The following is a 15964-nucleotide window of genomic DNA, read 5'->3' as shown; positions in this document are numbered from 1 at the left end:
TCCTACTTTGGAAAACTTTTATCTTGATGAATATGAAAGTGCAATTCATCTGCGGTCCTGAGACCAATCAATTTACTTAGTACTCTAGGCTTTCCCGATTCCAAAAAAGATCATAAAACATACCCTACTCAAATATGAATCAAAATTAAAATAAGTGTTTACTTTCTAAGTGAGCCTGGAGGACCCACCACACTTACGTGGAAATTACATCAGACATCACTAGAAATTACACACAAACATATATGAAAGTCTAGAAGGTGATTTTTTTTTTTTACCTTTCTACTGTTGGGTGGCACAGGGGCTGCTCCTCCTGGGGCAGCAAGTATGTTATTCCCACGACACTGACCACTCGCAAACTGAATGGACACACCTGCAACAAATGGCAAAGGTAAATCAGGCTGAGCTTCTCTTCGAGGGCATGTGGTTCACCGGGGCATTTCCAAAACAGATTAGAGCGAGAGCAAACTGTTTTGCAAAATGCTTCTCTACAACATTCTGGGAGGCTGTTGAGCCACTCTAATACACTTTAAGTATGATTGCCCCAAATGCAATTAACATATCAAATATGTTACGCAAGACAAGTAATATGTTACTTTAGCTGAACATTAATATAAGTTTTCCACGGATACCTTAACAAAGAAATCATAATTTTGAAAATATATAGGTAGTCTACAAAATCTCTCCAAGCCGATCACGTGCTAAACTTTATTAGACAAACATTATAAAGGAACACCCGGCAGTGCATGGAAAACCGTGCAGTGGTCAGCTCCCTTCATAAAATGAGGGACAGTCCTCATTCTGGAAAACCTGAACACAGCAGATTTTACTACGCAGCTTTTCTCCAGGGCTCCCCAGCATTCCAGCTCAGTGTCTGGTCTTCCCTAAGGGCAAAGGTCTGAACTTCCAATCTCACTGTAATCACTTTCTTCACTGGGTACACACATGCTATGCTGGAGTACCAAAAGGCTTACACACCTGAATGCCAACTGTGGGCCTCAAGAAATACTTCATCTTCTCCAAGATTTCCCTCTGCAGAAGGTCCCATGCTATTGTCTTCTCTAAGTGCAGCACAAAAGGTAGTCCAAATCTAGCACACATAAATATTATAATCACCTTAAAAGGTATGACAATTCCTTTAATACTGTAACTCCTTATTCATGACCTTTTTAAATGGAATCACAATACAATTAGTTTTAGGACAGTTCTCAAAATAAAACAAACAGGAAATTTAATACTCTCATAAGTGGATGAAACAGTCAGAAGGGAAACTGAGATTTCTAAATGAAATTTAACAACTCATACACCAAAATGGCTTTTAACAGAGTATGGTGCCAGGTAATAAGATGACAGGATTAGTGGAGATGGGGAGGAAAGCAGGTGGGAGTGGACACGAGTCTAGCAAGCAGCATGGGTCAAACATATAAGGGGTTAGGTGCCAGAGGAAAAGACAGGGCTGGAAGGTCTAGCAGGGAGGCAGCCACATCCAGGTGGCCTGACAACAAGGAAGGCACTGGCAAGTGACTGACACTAAAAGTCAGCTCCTAGCCTAGGGCAGAAGTCACATGGCCCCTGCCAGGTTTCCTATCCAGTGCTGAGCTCACAGGTGTTAGAGAATCAGAGGCAGAGCCATGGTTCTCAGCAGTGGCTGCAGGCTGAAATCAGCCAGGGAACTTTAAAACACAATGATTCCCCCGAGATTCTGCTGCAATCCCTCTGGTCTGCGGCTGGAGCACTAAGGCTGTTTGAGGAGCTCCCCAGGTGATTCTAATATGCAGCCAACGTGGAGGAGCACTGGCCTAGCCTTAACTCTCACCCAAGCCCCAGCCATTCAGACCTGCATGCTGTGCTCTGAATGCGTCCGACTCACACCGCCAACGTACAGCCAATTCCCTCAGTCTGGACTACCCTTCTCACTCTTCGTTTAAGCTATTTCCTACTCGTCCGCAGAAGGAGCCACTGGCACCCTGTTGATCTGTTCCCTGAGCTCGGCTGCACTACAAATACTGCCTGCTTATTCTGCTGCCTCCACCAACAGACTGTGTTACCTGACAGCAGGAACTGTGACCGACTTACCTTCCTAGCCCAAACAGCCATACCTAGACAACAGTAGATGCTGAATGAATGAATGAACACGTGAATAAACAAACAGATAAACCCTGACTCAGGCCAAAGCGGGGGTGCTAAGGTCACCAAGAAACCCGCTCCTAACAAGTACCAGTTTACTCACAGTAGTACTCAAGAGTGAGCCTACCTTCCTAAAGACAACTGTGATGCGAAATAAGTTACAAGCACGATGTGTAAATCAGTAGGCCATATTTTTCACACGACGATGCCCTCACTTTTAAGAGACTAGCATCATGAAAGGGATTTCATAATTTCTTTATTTTATATAAATACGATGAGCTGCCTTTTCTTCTGTCCCTTAAACATGTCAAGCTCCTTCTAACCTCAGCAACTTTTTTTCTTTTTAATTTTCATTGGAGTATAGTTGATTTACAATGTTGTGTTAGTTTCAGGTGTACAGCAAAGTGAATCAGTTCTACATATACATATATCCACTCTTTTTTAGCTTCTTTTCCCACATAGGGGATTACAGAGTACTGAGTAGAATTCCCTGTGCTATACAAGTAGGTCCTCATTAGTTATCTATTTTATATATAGTAGTATGTATATGTCAATCCCAATCTCCCAATTTATCCCTTGCCCCCTTTCCCCCGGTAATATCCAGAGAAAACCGTAATCCGAAAAGATACCTGCACCCCAATGTTCACAGCAGCACTATTTACAGGAATCAAGACGTGGAAGCACCCTAAACGTCCATCAGCAGAGGACTGGATAAAGATGTGGTACATATATACAACAGAATATTACTCAGCCATAATCTCAGCATCTTTGTACTCGATGTCCCCTCTTCACGGGATCCCTTCCCAAGAGGCTCACACAGTTCGCACCTTCCCACTCGGCTCAGCCCAGCTGCTGCGTCCTCAGGGAGGCCCCCCTCGCCTCCCTCTCTAATACGGTTTTGCTAGAGACCCCCCCAGCACGTTCTATCACACCCGCATGTTTTAACATCTTGTCTTTAGTGGCTCTGTCCTAACTAGGATGCAAGCTCCATGAGAACACACAGATCCTGCTGTATCCCTAGTGTTCAGAATAGTGGCCAACACACTGTAAACACTAAAGGAGCTGCTAATGAACGTCACAAACATACAAATCAACACATTTTGCTTCTACATTATTTACCATTCTTAAATAAGAAACTTATTTCAAAGCAACATTTTAAAAAGTTAATATAAATGCTACTCTGACAAATATTAGAAACACAGTATCCTTCCTCCCTGAGACACATCCATATCTTGTTATTACTCAAGTTACATTACTATTGTGATAAAGTTACTTTAAAAGTAACTCCCATACAGAAACTAACGTAACATTGTAAAGCAAGTATACTCCAATAAAGATGTTTAGGAAAAAAAAAAAGAAAAGTAACTCCCATAAATTCTTACAGAAGGAAACAGATTTGAGAGAGATTTCTAACTCCCAAATGTCTGACTACATGCAGCTGAATACTGGTGCCATTTGCCAAGCCAGGAAATACTGGAGGGTCAGGTTTATAGGGAAACACAATGGGTTCAGTTTGGAACACAAGACTGAGGTGCACGTGCCATCCAAGTAGATTTGTTAAGAATTAATAGAAGGAAAAATGCTGTAAAGAAAGTAGCTGGATATAGGTCTATAGGTCTAGATACCCAGGAGGATCTTGAGCTGAAAATATACAAGAGAAATGTGCCCTTAAAAACTACATGAGCTTGGGAGCCATTCTAACTCCGATCTTATCATCCTAATTTTATCTTCTCCCCCTCCCAACCCCTCAAATCAGGTCAATTTACACACATGCTCTTTCTAAATATCAGAATTAACAATTAACTACTAAAAGTAAGGATTTTTTTTATCCCTACTTTAAAACATTTGAAAATATTAGACTTTTAAAGTCTCAATATTTATTGGAAAATAAGTTGGTCTTCACCTTTTCCCTTGCTGCCCAGTGCAGGCTCGGTTACACACTAACAGAACAATCTTGTCGCTTCCTGCTGTCGTGGGGGTTAAGTCCGCTCTCCCCTGCTTTGCTGCTGCTTGTGTAGAAGAAGACAGTCTATAATGATCCAAGCCAAATTTCAAGTGGTTAAGGTTGTTGTTTAAGTGGATTCCTAAAACAAAATGAAAACTTACTTTATCTCTTCAAAATTTTTTATTCTTTCATTACAAAAAATTTACCCATTAGGGAAATTAAGAAGTTGTCATTATGTTATTTAAGCTGCAATTGAAAAAAGGAACAAATGACCTACTTTGAGATTACTCATCTAGTCATAAGAAAATTTTTTGCATCCATTATTTCATTTAAACTCGCCTTACCTACCTACTACCTTAAAAACTGAAAATTAAAACTCTTCACTTCAATGAATATTAGTTTTAGAATGGCAAGTTTGCAGAGATGACCCACCAAGACAAACTTAAAGTGAGACCATACAAGCAGCAACCAAATAAAAAAATTTTAATAAAAAATAAAGACTAGTACATGTAGAATGATCTTCAATATTCCAATAGCAGCTTCTTTTCCCCACTTTAGACCCAGACTTATAAGAAACTCACAGCCATTATGGAACTTTAATACAATCAACTAGCCTGGATTGACCTACAATAAAGTGAACAAAAATATATGTTTGACAGGCACAGTGCTGGTTGCTAAAAACCAGGTCTTCAGACATGCCCCAAAGCAGAGCTATCTGTCAATCAGAGGTACTTAGCAATTCAGCACCTAGCACAAGGTCCTGCACTTAGTAGGAACTCAATAAATGCTTGACTAAATAACTGATCATTTCTTTAATCCTTCGGAAGTATAGCCTAAGGAAATGATACCCCAAACTGGAGAACAGAAGAAGCCCTCCACCACTACCACACCAAAGAAATAATAACAATATCACCAAAAGGGGAATAAAATAAAAGGTGGTTTACACAAAAGTATCCACAGCAAAACTCCAGCAATAACCTAAATATCCAGCAACAGGAGATTTGTTGAACCTATTAACATACAGAGTTAATACTCAAATAAACTCCAGATTAATTAGAGTTTAGAAACGAGAACACAGAAACTAGAAATAAGGAAGAACTGAATCTTCACCAAGCTATTAGAGGGAAGAGAACTTTTTAAGCTTAAATACCATAGAGAAATCACAAAAGAGCAGCAGATTTCACTTCACAACCACCTTAAACTTTGGTATGAGAAAAATAAATAGAAGTCTGAATCTGAGACAATTAACAGGCTCATTTCCCAGGTTCTTGGCAGAAGTAAGGCTGGGAAGACCAGTTCTGCTAAAAGTGATCAGGATTCCCAATGAGATGAGCGGATACCACTCAACTGCTCAGAAGTCAAGCTCCGCATTCATAGTCCAGGCCCGTCACTACCCACTGTGTGACCTGGGCCCGTGACCTAACCTCTCTAAGTCTCAGCTCCCTCGCCGGTGAACTGGGGAAGACAGTAGCCTCATACGCACCAACAAAATATCGATGAGGCCTTTGTGAAGAACAGAGGCTTATGCATATTCACTAGTGGTATATTCTTCCAACAAAGGCGCTCTCTGGATAGACTATATAAACTTGGACCTCACCAAATTCATTTATAAATAGAAACTTAGTGTTAACCGTAAGCAATTGGGGTATGAAGGGGGACTGGGGGAAATTTTCAGTTAAACGAACGTTAACTGGGCTCTCGCTGTGTATTACGAAGTACACTAAACTGCTAGGTGCAGAAAGATAAAGCAAAGTGTAGTCCCAACTGCAGAGAATTTCACAGTTTGGTAGGAAGGATAGAGAACAGAGCATTTCCATACAACGTGCCAGTGTCAGAGATGAGCAGAAGCTACCCTGGAACACAGGAGAGCAGAAGTCAGTCAGCCAGTCTGGGGTGGGGGAAGTGAGGAAAGGTTTTCTGGACAAGGTGATGATTGGCTATTGTTTACTATAATGCAACTAAAATTAGAAAACAATTTAAACAAACAAAAGCACATGCCTGAAAACACAACAACTAGAAAATAAACAAAAAAGCTCCCAAGTCAAAGAATGACAACTGAAATAAGACTCAAAAAAATAATAATGTAAATATGAGTAGACCAGAGAAAACTGAATCCTAAGCTGGCAGTGCAGAAAGCCGACCAACCCAAAATACAGAATTACCAAAGGTTCGGAGACTAGAGGCACCAGAGACCTCTAGAAGTAGAGGTGAAGGAAAAGAGGAACTAAAATAAGAACTTTCAACAGGGGTACCAAGGCCATTCAATGAGGAAAGAATAATCTCTTCAACAATGGTGCTGGGACTACTGAATATTCACATGCAAAAGAATGGAGTTGAACTCCTACTTCACACCACACGCAAAGATTAACTCAAAATGCATCAAAGACCCAAATGTAAGAGCTAAAACTATAAAACTCTTAGAAGAAAACACAGGTAAACCTCATGGCCTTGGATTTGGTGGTGGATTCTTGGCTATGACTTCATAAAATTAAGAACTTCTGTGCATCAAAAAACACTACCAAGGAAGTAAAAAGATAGCCCACAGAATGAGAGAAAATATTTGCAAGTCATATATCTGATACAGGTCTAGTATCCAGCAGATATAAAGAACTCTTACAACTCAAAAACAAAAAGACAAGCAACACAATTTTGAAGTAGGTAAAGGACTTGAACAGACATTTCTCTAAAGAAGATACACAAATGGCCAAAAACCACATGAAAAGATGATCAACATGATCTGTCATTAGGAAAATGCAAATAAAAATCACAATGACATACCACTTTGCACCCACTAGGATGGCTATAATCAAAAAGACAGAAAATAACAAACATTGGCAAGAATGTGGAGAAATTATAACCCTCATATATTGTTGGTGGGAATGAAAAATGATGCAGTTGCTATGGAAAACAGTCTGGCAACTCCTCAGAAAGTTAAACATAGAATTACCATATGACCCAGCACTTCCACTCCTAGGTACATACCTACAAAGGAACTGAAAATAGGTATTCAAACAAATACTTGTACATGAATGGTCATAGCAGCAGTATTTCATAATAGCCAAAAGGTGGAAACAACTCAAATGTCCATCAGCAGATGAATGGATAAACAAAATGTGGTGTATACATATAATGGAATAATACTCAGCCAAAAAAAGGAATGAAGGACTGATATATGCTACAATGCGGATGAACCTTGAAACACTATGCTAAGCAAAGAAACAAGTCACAAAAGGCCACTTATTATACGATTCCATTCATATCGAAGTCTAGACTAGGGAAATCTATAGAGACAGAAAGTAGAATAACGACTGCTTAGGACTGGGTGGGATGGGGAGATTGGGAGGTGTCCTTAGGGGAGACAAAGTAGGAGCTAATGAGACGGGACCTGGAGGAATGAATTTTTAGCAAAGCGAACAGTAGGGAAAGTATAAAAGCATGTGGCATGTTCCAGAAATAAAGAGTAACTTGGATAGGGTACATGGGGAAGAAAATGGACTATAGTAGAGGCTGAAAAAAAGGCAAGGACCAAATCATGAGGGGCCATGCATTCTTCCCAGGTATTCAGATTTAATCGCAGACAAAAGGGAAGCACTGGTAAATCAATAAGCACGTAACGTGGTCAGAACTGTACGTCAGAATAAGTCTGGTGGTGCTGTGAAGAAATAACTGAACGGGAGAAAGCCCAGGGATAAAGAAGTTACTAGAAAAGCCCAGTTGAGACTGGTCTGCACTGTGTCAGTCGCAGTAGAATGCAGAGGAAAACTTCAGTTGTGAATTTAAGTCAAAATCTGAGGGAGAAGTGTTTGGGTCCAGCTTGGGTGAAGAGAAGGATGGTGATGCCGCATTTCACGGAAGAAACGCAAGAGGAGCTAAGAAAGAAACGCTCAGTGTAAGATACCTGTAGGACCATAAATAGAGTTTCCAGTGGACAGCTGGAAGTCAGGGAATGGAACCAGAAGAAAAGTGGGGGCTAGTGGAGAGTTTAGCTCTAAAAATCACCAGTAGAAAATACTGGCAAGACTGGGTAGAGCAGCGGTTCTCAAACTTTCACATGCATCAGAATCACCTGTTAAAAACAGATTGCTGGGCTCTGCCCCCAGCGTTTCTGTTCAGCAGGTCTCGAGTGGCACCTAAGAATCTGCATTTCTAATCAGTTCCCAGGAGACACTGATGTTTTGACAACACTGGAGTACAGCAAACAGAATAGAAGCCCTAGGATCTTGAAGAACACTAAGGCCAGGAACAAAGTTTTTTCCAAGAACTGCCTTCTGCCAGGGAAATATGTTACCTAAAATTTATACCATCATAAAAAGATGTGTTATGTGTATTTTACCACAATTTAAAAAAATTATACCATCATATAATCTAAGAGGGTAGACATTTGTTAGACCTGCAAACCCAGGTGGTATTATGGAAACAGATACTCATTTACCTCTTTGACTGAGAATTCCTTCAGGCCTAAATATTTCTGGAGTCTCAAAGGCAAAAATGCAGTCGCTTTCATGGACTGTTTCCAGGTCGTCTGTGTCACAAAAGGAACGATGGAACCCATCATAGTACATTTCTGTTAACACAATCTAAAAATGGGAAAAATGTAAATAGTTGGATAACTGGAAAGTCAATATGAATTGATCTCCCAATCCAGCTGTGAACGTCTCCAGACCAGCAGGACTGCAGTGATCTGAGGGCTTGGAAACACCTCATCAAGCCGATGTGATTTGCCTTTAATAAGAGAGTCTTGGAAGCACAATATCTTCTATGATTGTATAACAACATACTCTGATTTCAGAGTGCTGTGGCACTAAATCCAGAGTTTCCTCTAAGTTTTGGTGAAGAGACTCAGCAGATACAAAGTCTAAGGCCCTTCTTTCACAGGGGGAAGAAACTAAAGAGAGACGGAGTGACTTGCCTAAGGTTATACAACTACTCAGCCTCGTAGCGAGGATAGAGTCCACATCTGACTCCGAGACTTTCTCCTACCATTAAATTTTCTTCTTTTCAGATTAAAAAATGTCAAATAATCATGGACATTTGTGTTGGAAAAAAAATGAAATCAACTCAAATGTCCAACAAAAGGAACTAGCTAACTATACTATAGTTCTACTGGAATTATAAAGCGCTTCCAAAGAATGAGCTGCATATATTTGCACTAACGTGGAAAGATCTCCTAAGTAAATATTAAAAGTAGGGAAAGAAAAATGTGACTACACGGTTCCATTTTCATAAAATATTAATATAGTACATGCACAGGAAAAAATATGAATGAATATACAACACAGTATTAAAGTTAGTAACCCTTAGTTCTTAAGATACTTAGTACAAGATACTTTCACTTCTAAGTTAAGTTTCTGAAATGGTTGAGTATTTTGTAATGAAAGAAAAACAAAAGATGGGGAAAAAGACAATGGAGACATTTAGAGACCTCATTACGTGCTCAGCAGCACCCTCTAGTGAAAAAGCACTGGACTGAGCTTGAAGAAGTTCCAATTCTGGCCTGCCACTGCCAACCAGCCCTGTGATCTTGAACAAGTCACATGGTTTCTCTGGGCCTCCTTCAAATGAGGGGGTTGGACTGGACCCCTAAGGTCCCCTCTACTATCACAAACATACTATGAGTTGATGAGGTGAAAGGAGCTTGGTGGCATATTCCACAAACAGTCCAAGAAAAATATTTCTGGCCCTTTTTTCTTCTAATGATTTTAATGACCGTATTGTTTTCCTGAAGGTGAACATGCAAGTATAATTCACTTTCTCCAGCAAGCTGAGGTCAAAAACAAACTTGTAATTACATCACTCATTTAAACAATGCAAAAAGAGCCAGACAGCACTGGAAGATTTAAAGATACAGACAGATCTGCCTCGGACACACACCTAAGCCTCCCTCTTTCTGTCTTTTCCCTCACCTTGAATTTAAAATAAATAAATAAGTAAATAAATCAATGAGCACCTCAAAGTAAGGAAAAATGTGAACATTTTATCAATCTGCCAGTACTTGGCCTATGAAAATATGAGATATTTGCTATATCAGGGCAACACTGCTGGTTGTTTTTGTTTTACTGTGGTAACTTCTCAAATGAGGTCACAGGAGGCCAAAGTACAAAACACCTTTATTAGTCACATGATTACACAGCAGCTTCCAGAAGTTATCTAGGGAAAGCTATTCAGCCACTGGATCATCTTTCCTTGGTAAATTTTAAATAGGGAATTTTTTTCCAAATAAAACCCCAACAGTGAATTGAGTAAAAGAGTATGCAAAAGTATGTCAAGTCACAAACAGGCCAAAATTATTTTCGGTCAATATAACTACTTATCAAAAATTTACCCAAAAAAGAAAGGGAGGAGATACAACTTTCCTTTCTCTTCTCTAAGCAAGGTAAGAGACTCTAGCCTAGCTTTAATCAGAAAATAAACCAAACTGAGCACCTATATGTACTGTACTAGAAACAGGCCCATTCTTATCACCATAATGGGAAGGGATTTTCAAGAGCCACTGGTTGAGTTTTCTGAGCCTCTCTGACCTTCAAATACCACAGGATGCTCTTCCTATTGCCCACATGAGCACCCACAGAATGATTTAAGAGGTGTTAACTAATTATACTTTATAAACAAAGCTGAAAGAAGGTCTTGGTGTAAAGTCATAGCTTGTCCTTTTAAATATATATAATACAATTAAATGAAGCATGAGAAGTTTTTGTGTATATTTTTCTCCTTTGGATCCTAATTTTTCATTTTTTCCCTCAACACTAGAAACAACTGGTTTTAAATTTCTCTCCAACCATGTTTGGCTGAGAACTGTTACAAAATTCCAGAAGAAAAGAAAGCAACACTTTTGTGGCCCGTGTGTAATCGGTCTTAGCAAGCTTATTACCTGATCAGTGGGGATCTTTGTTTCCATAGACACTGCTTCCCGAAGTCTGGCGACAGTCCCAGACAGAGGCACGGCCACACCAATCCGCATGCAGTGAGAACATTTCCCTTGATACACTACAGTGACATACAGAGGCCTGTACAGATCAAAGTCAGATATTCTTATTAGTCACTTACTTCAACTAAAATATAGAAGCAGGACAACCCTGACCTGGAATCAACAAAACTAAAGCTAACCCACACCTTTAATTGGACCTAAGTAGAACTATCAAACAACAATCAAGAACTCTTTGGAAAAGGCAATACAGCATAATAATAAAGGCAGCACAACAAAAATACAGCATATCAATACTTGGTTCTGTGCTTTGTATTTTCTTTATAACAGCGTAACTCCTAGAAATTTCAAGGAACAGTTCAAATAAAGCAGCTAATTCAAAGTGGAACGTAAGGTCTCTAGAGGCTCTAGAAGGCATTCAGCAACCTTCTCCGGCCCCAATACTATAGGTGGATGACCTATAGGCGGAACAGACTACAACCAGACCAACCAAAAAGACTTGCTTGCCCCATGCACCTGCTCACCCTGCAAACTCAGAAAGGCATTTATAAATTTCTATAAAGCCTTAACAATGCCTGTATTCAATTTATCACTAAGCCTATTACTTGTTTAAATATGCAAGAAGCCCCAACAGGAGCCTACAGAGGAAAAGGAACATATAGGAATATAGTCTTAATTTTATTAACTCTGTTCTTACCTTGTGTGGGGTAGTGGAATTGGCAAAGAAATGCAGAGGAAAGGATCAAAAGTGTTGCTCTGCTTCTGGCAATGAGGACATGTCAAAGAAGATCTGCAAAAATAAAAATGTAAGACACTCACATTAAGATCACCTAGAACTACATAAGCACACAACATAAGGGAAATTTTAATTTGCTCGTACCTGTACTGGGCTTGAAAAAGTTCTTGTACGAAAGTGCTACAGACAGGAAAAGATGGTCCCTCGGGCATCATATCAGTCTCTGATGGTGGCTAAAAAAAAATAAAGTACAATTTCACAGACTAAAAGTGCCAGCTCTTGATTAAAGATGAGCCTAAAAATGTCACAGATGTCCTTGACCTCCTTTCCAAGATCTGCATCAGATCCAGATGTTTCAGGGAAAGACATCTGCTAAAGGGACCAGAACACAGATGCCGGGGTGTGGATCACATGGACTCATCGCCTCACAGGCTCTCCCAGACACAGTGCTTATCCGTCTCTCCACCCCATCCAGGCAGTCGGGCAGTCCTTCCCCAGAGCGCTCCAATCCCCCTCCAACTCTCAAAGGGCCCCCTCCAACCTCTTCCAGGAAGTAATCCCAACTATTCAGAAGTGCCCATTCCTCCCCTGCCTAAAGAGAATGTTTTGTCTGGCACGTATTACCTCTGCTGCTTATCTGGGCCTAATATTTCTACTTCACATTTTACTTAACCTTTTCATGTCCCTCCCCCTTACAGTTACTGAGCATCAGCTACCACGTGCAGAGAGCAATGCAAAGGGCATTAAGATACAAAGATAATGAGACACAGTGCCTGCCCTTGAGTACGTCTCAATCTGGTGGGAAAGTCAGCCGCAAGCATATAGTCATATGAGAGTACAGAATGTTCAGGCACAAAGGACCCTGAATCAGAATACTTCAACAACTTACCAAAACTAGAAATTTAAAACTTGAGGTATATACAATGTTCACTGCAGCACTATTTACAATCGCCAGGACATGGAAGCAACCTAAATGTCCATCGACAGATGAATGGATACAGAAGATGTGGCACATATACACAATGGAATATTACTCAGCCATAAAAAGGAACAAAATTGAGTTATTTGTAAAGAGATGGATGGACCTAGAGTCTGTCATACAGAGTGAAGTAAGTCAGAAAGAGAAAAACAACTACCGTATGCTAACAAATATATATGGAATCTAAAAAAGTGGTACTGATGAACCTAGTGGCAGGGCAGGAATAAAGATGCAGACATAGAGAACGGATTTGAGGACACGGGGGTGGGGGGAAGGGGAAGCTGGGACGAAGTGAGAGAGTAGCACTGACATATATACACTACCAAATGTAAAATAGATAGCTAGTGGGAAGCTGCCGCATAGCACAGGGAGATCAGCTCAGTGCTTTGTGATGACCTAGAGAGGTGGGATGGGGAGGGTGGGAGGGAGGCTCAAGAAGGAGGGGATGTGGGGGTATATGTATACGTATGGCTGATTCACTTTGTTGTACAGCAGAAACTAACACAACATTGTAAAGCAATTATACTCCAATAAAGATATAAAAATAAATAAATAAAATAAAATAAAATTTGAGGTACAGAAAAGAATTATCAAAAATTTTTAAAGCTGTGAGAGAACACTTTATTTGCATTATATAAATCATTTTACCCATCATACTAAGATTACATAAATAAAAATTGAGAATGAATCACTGTTTCTCAGTAAGTATATTCTAAGGGTTCAGTTCCTACACTCAAATCGAATCCTAACAGCAGAGACATCAATACATTTCCTTTTTGATTGTGTATTCACATTCCAATGATCTACAGACTATGTCTCATTGGAATAGAAAGCAAATTTCTGCTTTAAAAACAGTTTAGCGAGATGGAATCCGTTAATGTCAGTCTAAAGGTAGTCATACATGCAAATGTGTCCCCTCTCATGAGAGTGTAAGCTCCTATCTGACACTGCCAGCACAGTGGTAAACAGAGGAAATAGTCCCTAAGTATCCATGAATTTTATACTCACCCAGAGCTTAGTCAATTTTACTATATTAACTAACTGCAAACTGCAACAACTCCTCAGAGGAGGTTTGGAAGAAGAATCTATACTCACTCCTCACTAGTTCACCGGTTCACCGGTGGCCTGTGCTGCAGCCACTCACTGCTCCCTGACTGCCCTGAGGGCGCGCCCTTACCTTCAGAGGAGGCTGGCCGCTCTGCTTCACAGCATGATTGAGGTCTTCATGAACTCGGTCCAAAAGCCACAGCAGAAACTCCTGGGCATCATGCTGGGAATTCCCCCGATATTGCAGTGCATTCTTTGACACAATACTCTACACAGGTAAATAAATCAGCATGAAGAGTTGTGAGTTCCTGGCTTTAAACATTAACTATTCATAATCCCAAAGAGGAACGCAAGATCTCAAGGGTGTTAGAGAGTACTTCCTGGAAAGACAGCAAATATGAAAACAGATGCTCAATGTAAAAACCTCACCCATGTACCAAAAACTTTTAAATGCACCTACCCAACAATCCTACTTTTAGGAATATATGTAAAGGAAACCATCAACACAGCATGCCAAGACTTCTAAGATATTCATTCACTAATAGCAAAAAACTGGTAATAACTTGAACATCTTAAAAATGAGAATTGTTATAAATATCAAATCATTATGTTGTTAACCTGAAACTAATGTTATATGTCAATTATACCTCAATTTTTTAAAAAGTAAAAGAAAAAAAATGAGAATTGGTTAAATAAGTATCACAGTATTTGATTATAAACCAAAGTATAAAATAACCAAGTCTATGTAAGGTAAATGACTGAGTGAATAAATAAGTGGGAAGAGATAAATCTTCCTTAAAGAAGAATTCTGAATAATTTATGTCAATAATCCAGGAGTTGGATCTTAACCCCCCAACCCCGCCCCACAACCTTGAATATAGACTGTGACAGTGACTTGCTTCCAAACTAGAGTATGCAAAGAGGGGTGGCCATGAATGGCTGTAGGTGAACTGGTTAATTAAAATTAAGATTATGGGCTCTGGAGCATATAGCCTGAATTCAGCTCTCTCTGTCCTACCACTATTTGTGAGGCCTGGCCTACTCTGCTCCAAAGTAAAAAGGATAATAATGGTTTAGTGTGATGGTCAAGTGAGAATGCATATAAAATATTTCACATGTAAATGATATATAATAAGCACTCAAATTTTAGCTATGAATATTGGATTTGGAAGTAGGGAGAAAGGAGGGGAGACAACTGCACAAAGAGAGAGCAGTTAGGAGACAAATGAAACCATCAGGCAAGAAACAATAAGGGTCTAAACTAAGTCCGTGAGGGCAAATTTGAGAGAGATTTCAAAATTGGGGCAGTAGAATCAATAGGATTTGTGACCTAATGAATGTGGAAAGTGAGGATGGAGGCATTAATGTCATTCAGGTGTCTTATCTGGATGATGGGCCACTGGTGGTTCCCTTCATCAAGACAAAATAAAAAAGGAAGAAGTCTGGAAAAGAGGATGATGAGTTCCCATTAGAATCCACTATCTCTGAAGTTCTGTGGAACCTCCAAATGGAAGTACCTGGCAAACAACTAAAAAAAAAAAACAGATCTGGCACTCAGCAGAAGAGTCTGCGCTCAGGACAAAGGTTTGGGGGTCAACAGATGGGTGGCACTTGAAATCACGAGTATGGCTAAGACTGCCCAGACAAGATCATGAGAGATCAAGCCAGAGGACAGAATCCAGAGGACTTCTATATTTAGGGGGCCCTAAAAGAAGACTAAGAAAAGGCCATCAAAGATGTGGCAAGAAAATCAAGAGAATGGAGTCCCAAGAGTCAAGAGAAGAGAGCTACGAAGGAGAGAGTGATCAATTGTATTAAAAGTTGAAGAATGACAAAGTAAGCCAAAGAACTAATAACTGTCCATTGTGTTTTCCAATTAATGATAACAGAGATGAAAAGAGGGGATACATTTTTAATTATGAAGAAGAACCATCACAACATGAGGATCAATTAGATGTGAATAACAAAAAGATGATCTACAAAATTCGAAGTTAAGGAGGAAAAAATCAAAGCAATGCAAATGAGAATATACAAGTGTCACTGGCAAAACTCACTAACTGAACGAAGTGAACAAGGGAGAGAAAGGACCCTGGTAACAAACAAGATTTCAAGTGACTTGAAGGATACCACTTGGGTGCCACCTCAGAAACAGGTACACAAAAGGCGGAGTGAGTGTGGGGAAAAGTCTTCACTACACTACAAAACTTACCC

General features: G+C 39.9%; 1 protein-coding gene across 1 annotated transcript in view; it reads right to left on the bottom strand.

Annotated features, from left to right (window-relative positions):
• USP31 (ubiquitin specific peptidase 31) overlaps window positions 1-15964 on the bottom strand; it is a 72599-nt gene that overhangs the window by 24709 nt on the left and 31926 nt on the right. The window contains exons 2-9 of the mRNA XM_030871472.3: window positions 13884-14021; window positions 11872-11960; window positions 11689-11781; window positions 10938-11073; window positions 8502-8646; window positions 4028-4208; window positions 976-1087; window positions 276-370 (exon numbers count right to left, since the gene is read on the bottom strand). Of these exons, the coding sequence (XP_030727332.2) occupies window positions 276-370; window positions 976-1087; window positions 4028-4208; window positions 8502-8646; window positions 10938-11073; window positions 11689-11781; window positions 11872-11960; window positions 13884-14021 (989 nt within the window). The remainder of the gene's footprint in view (window positions 1-275; window positions 371-975; window positions 1088-4027; window positions 4209-8501; window positions 8647-10937; window positions 11074-11688; window positions 11782-11871; window positions 11961-13883; window positions 14022-15964) is intronic.

This window comes from Globicephala melas, chromosome 15 (assembly GCF_963455315.2).
Source record: "Globicephala melas chromosome 15, mGloMel1.2, whole genome shotgun sequence".
In the NCBI taxonomy this organism is placed as follows: Eukaryota; Metazoa; Chordata; class Mammalia; order Artiodactyla; family Delphinidae; genus Globicephala; species Globicephala melas.
The sequence above is the reverse complement of the archived record's forward strand: the minus strand, read 5'-3'. Positions and strand labels throughout refer to the sequence as shown.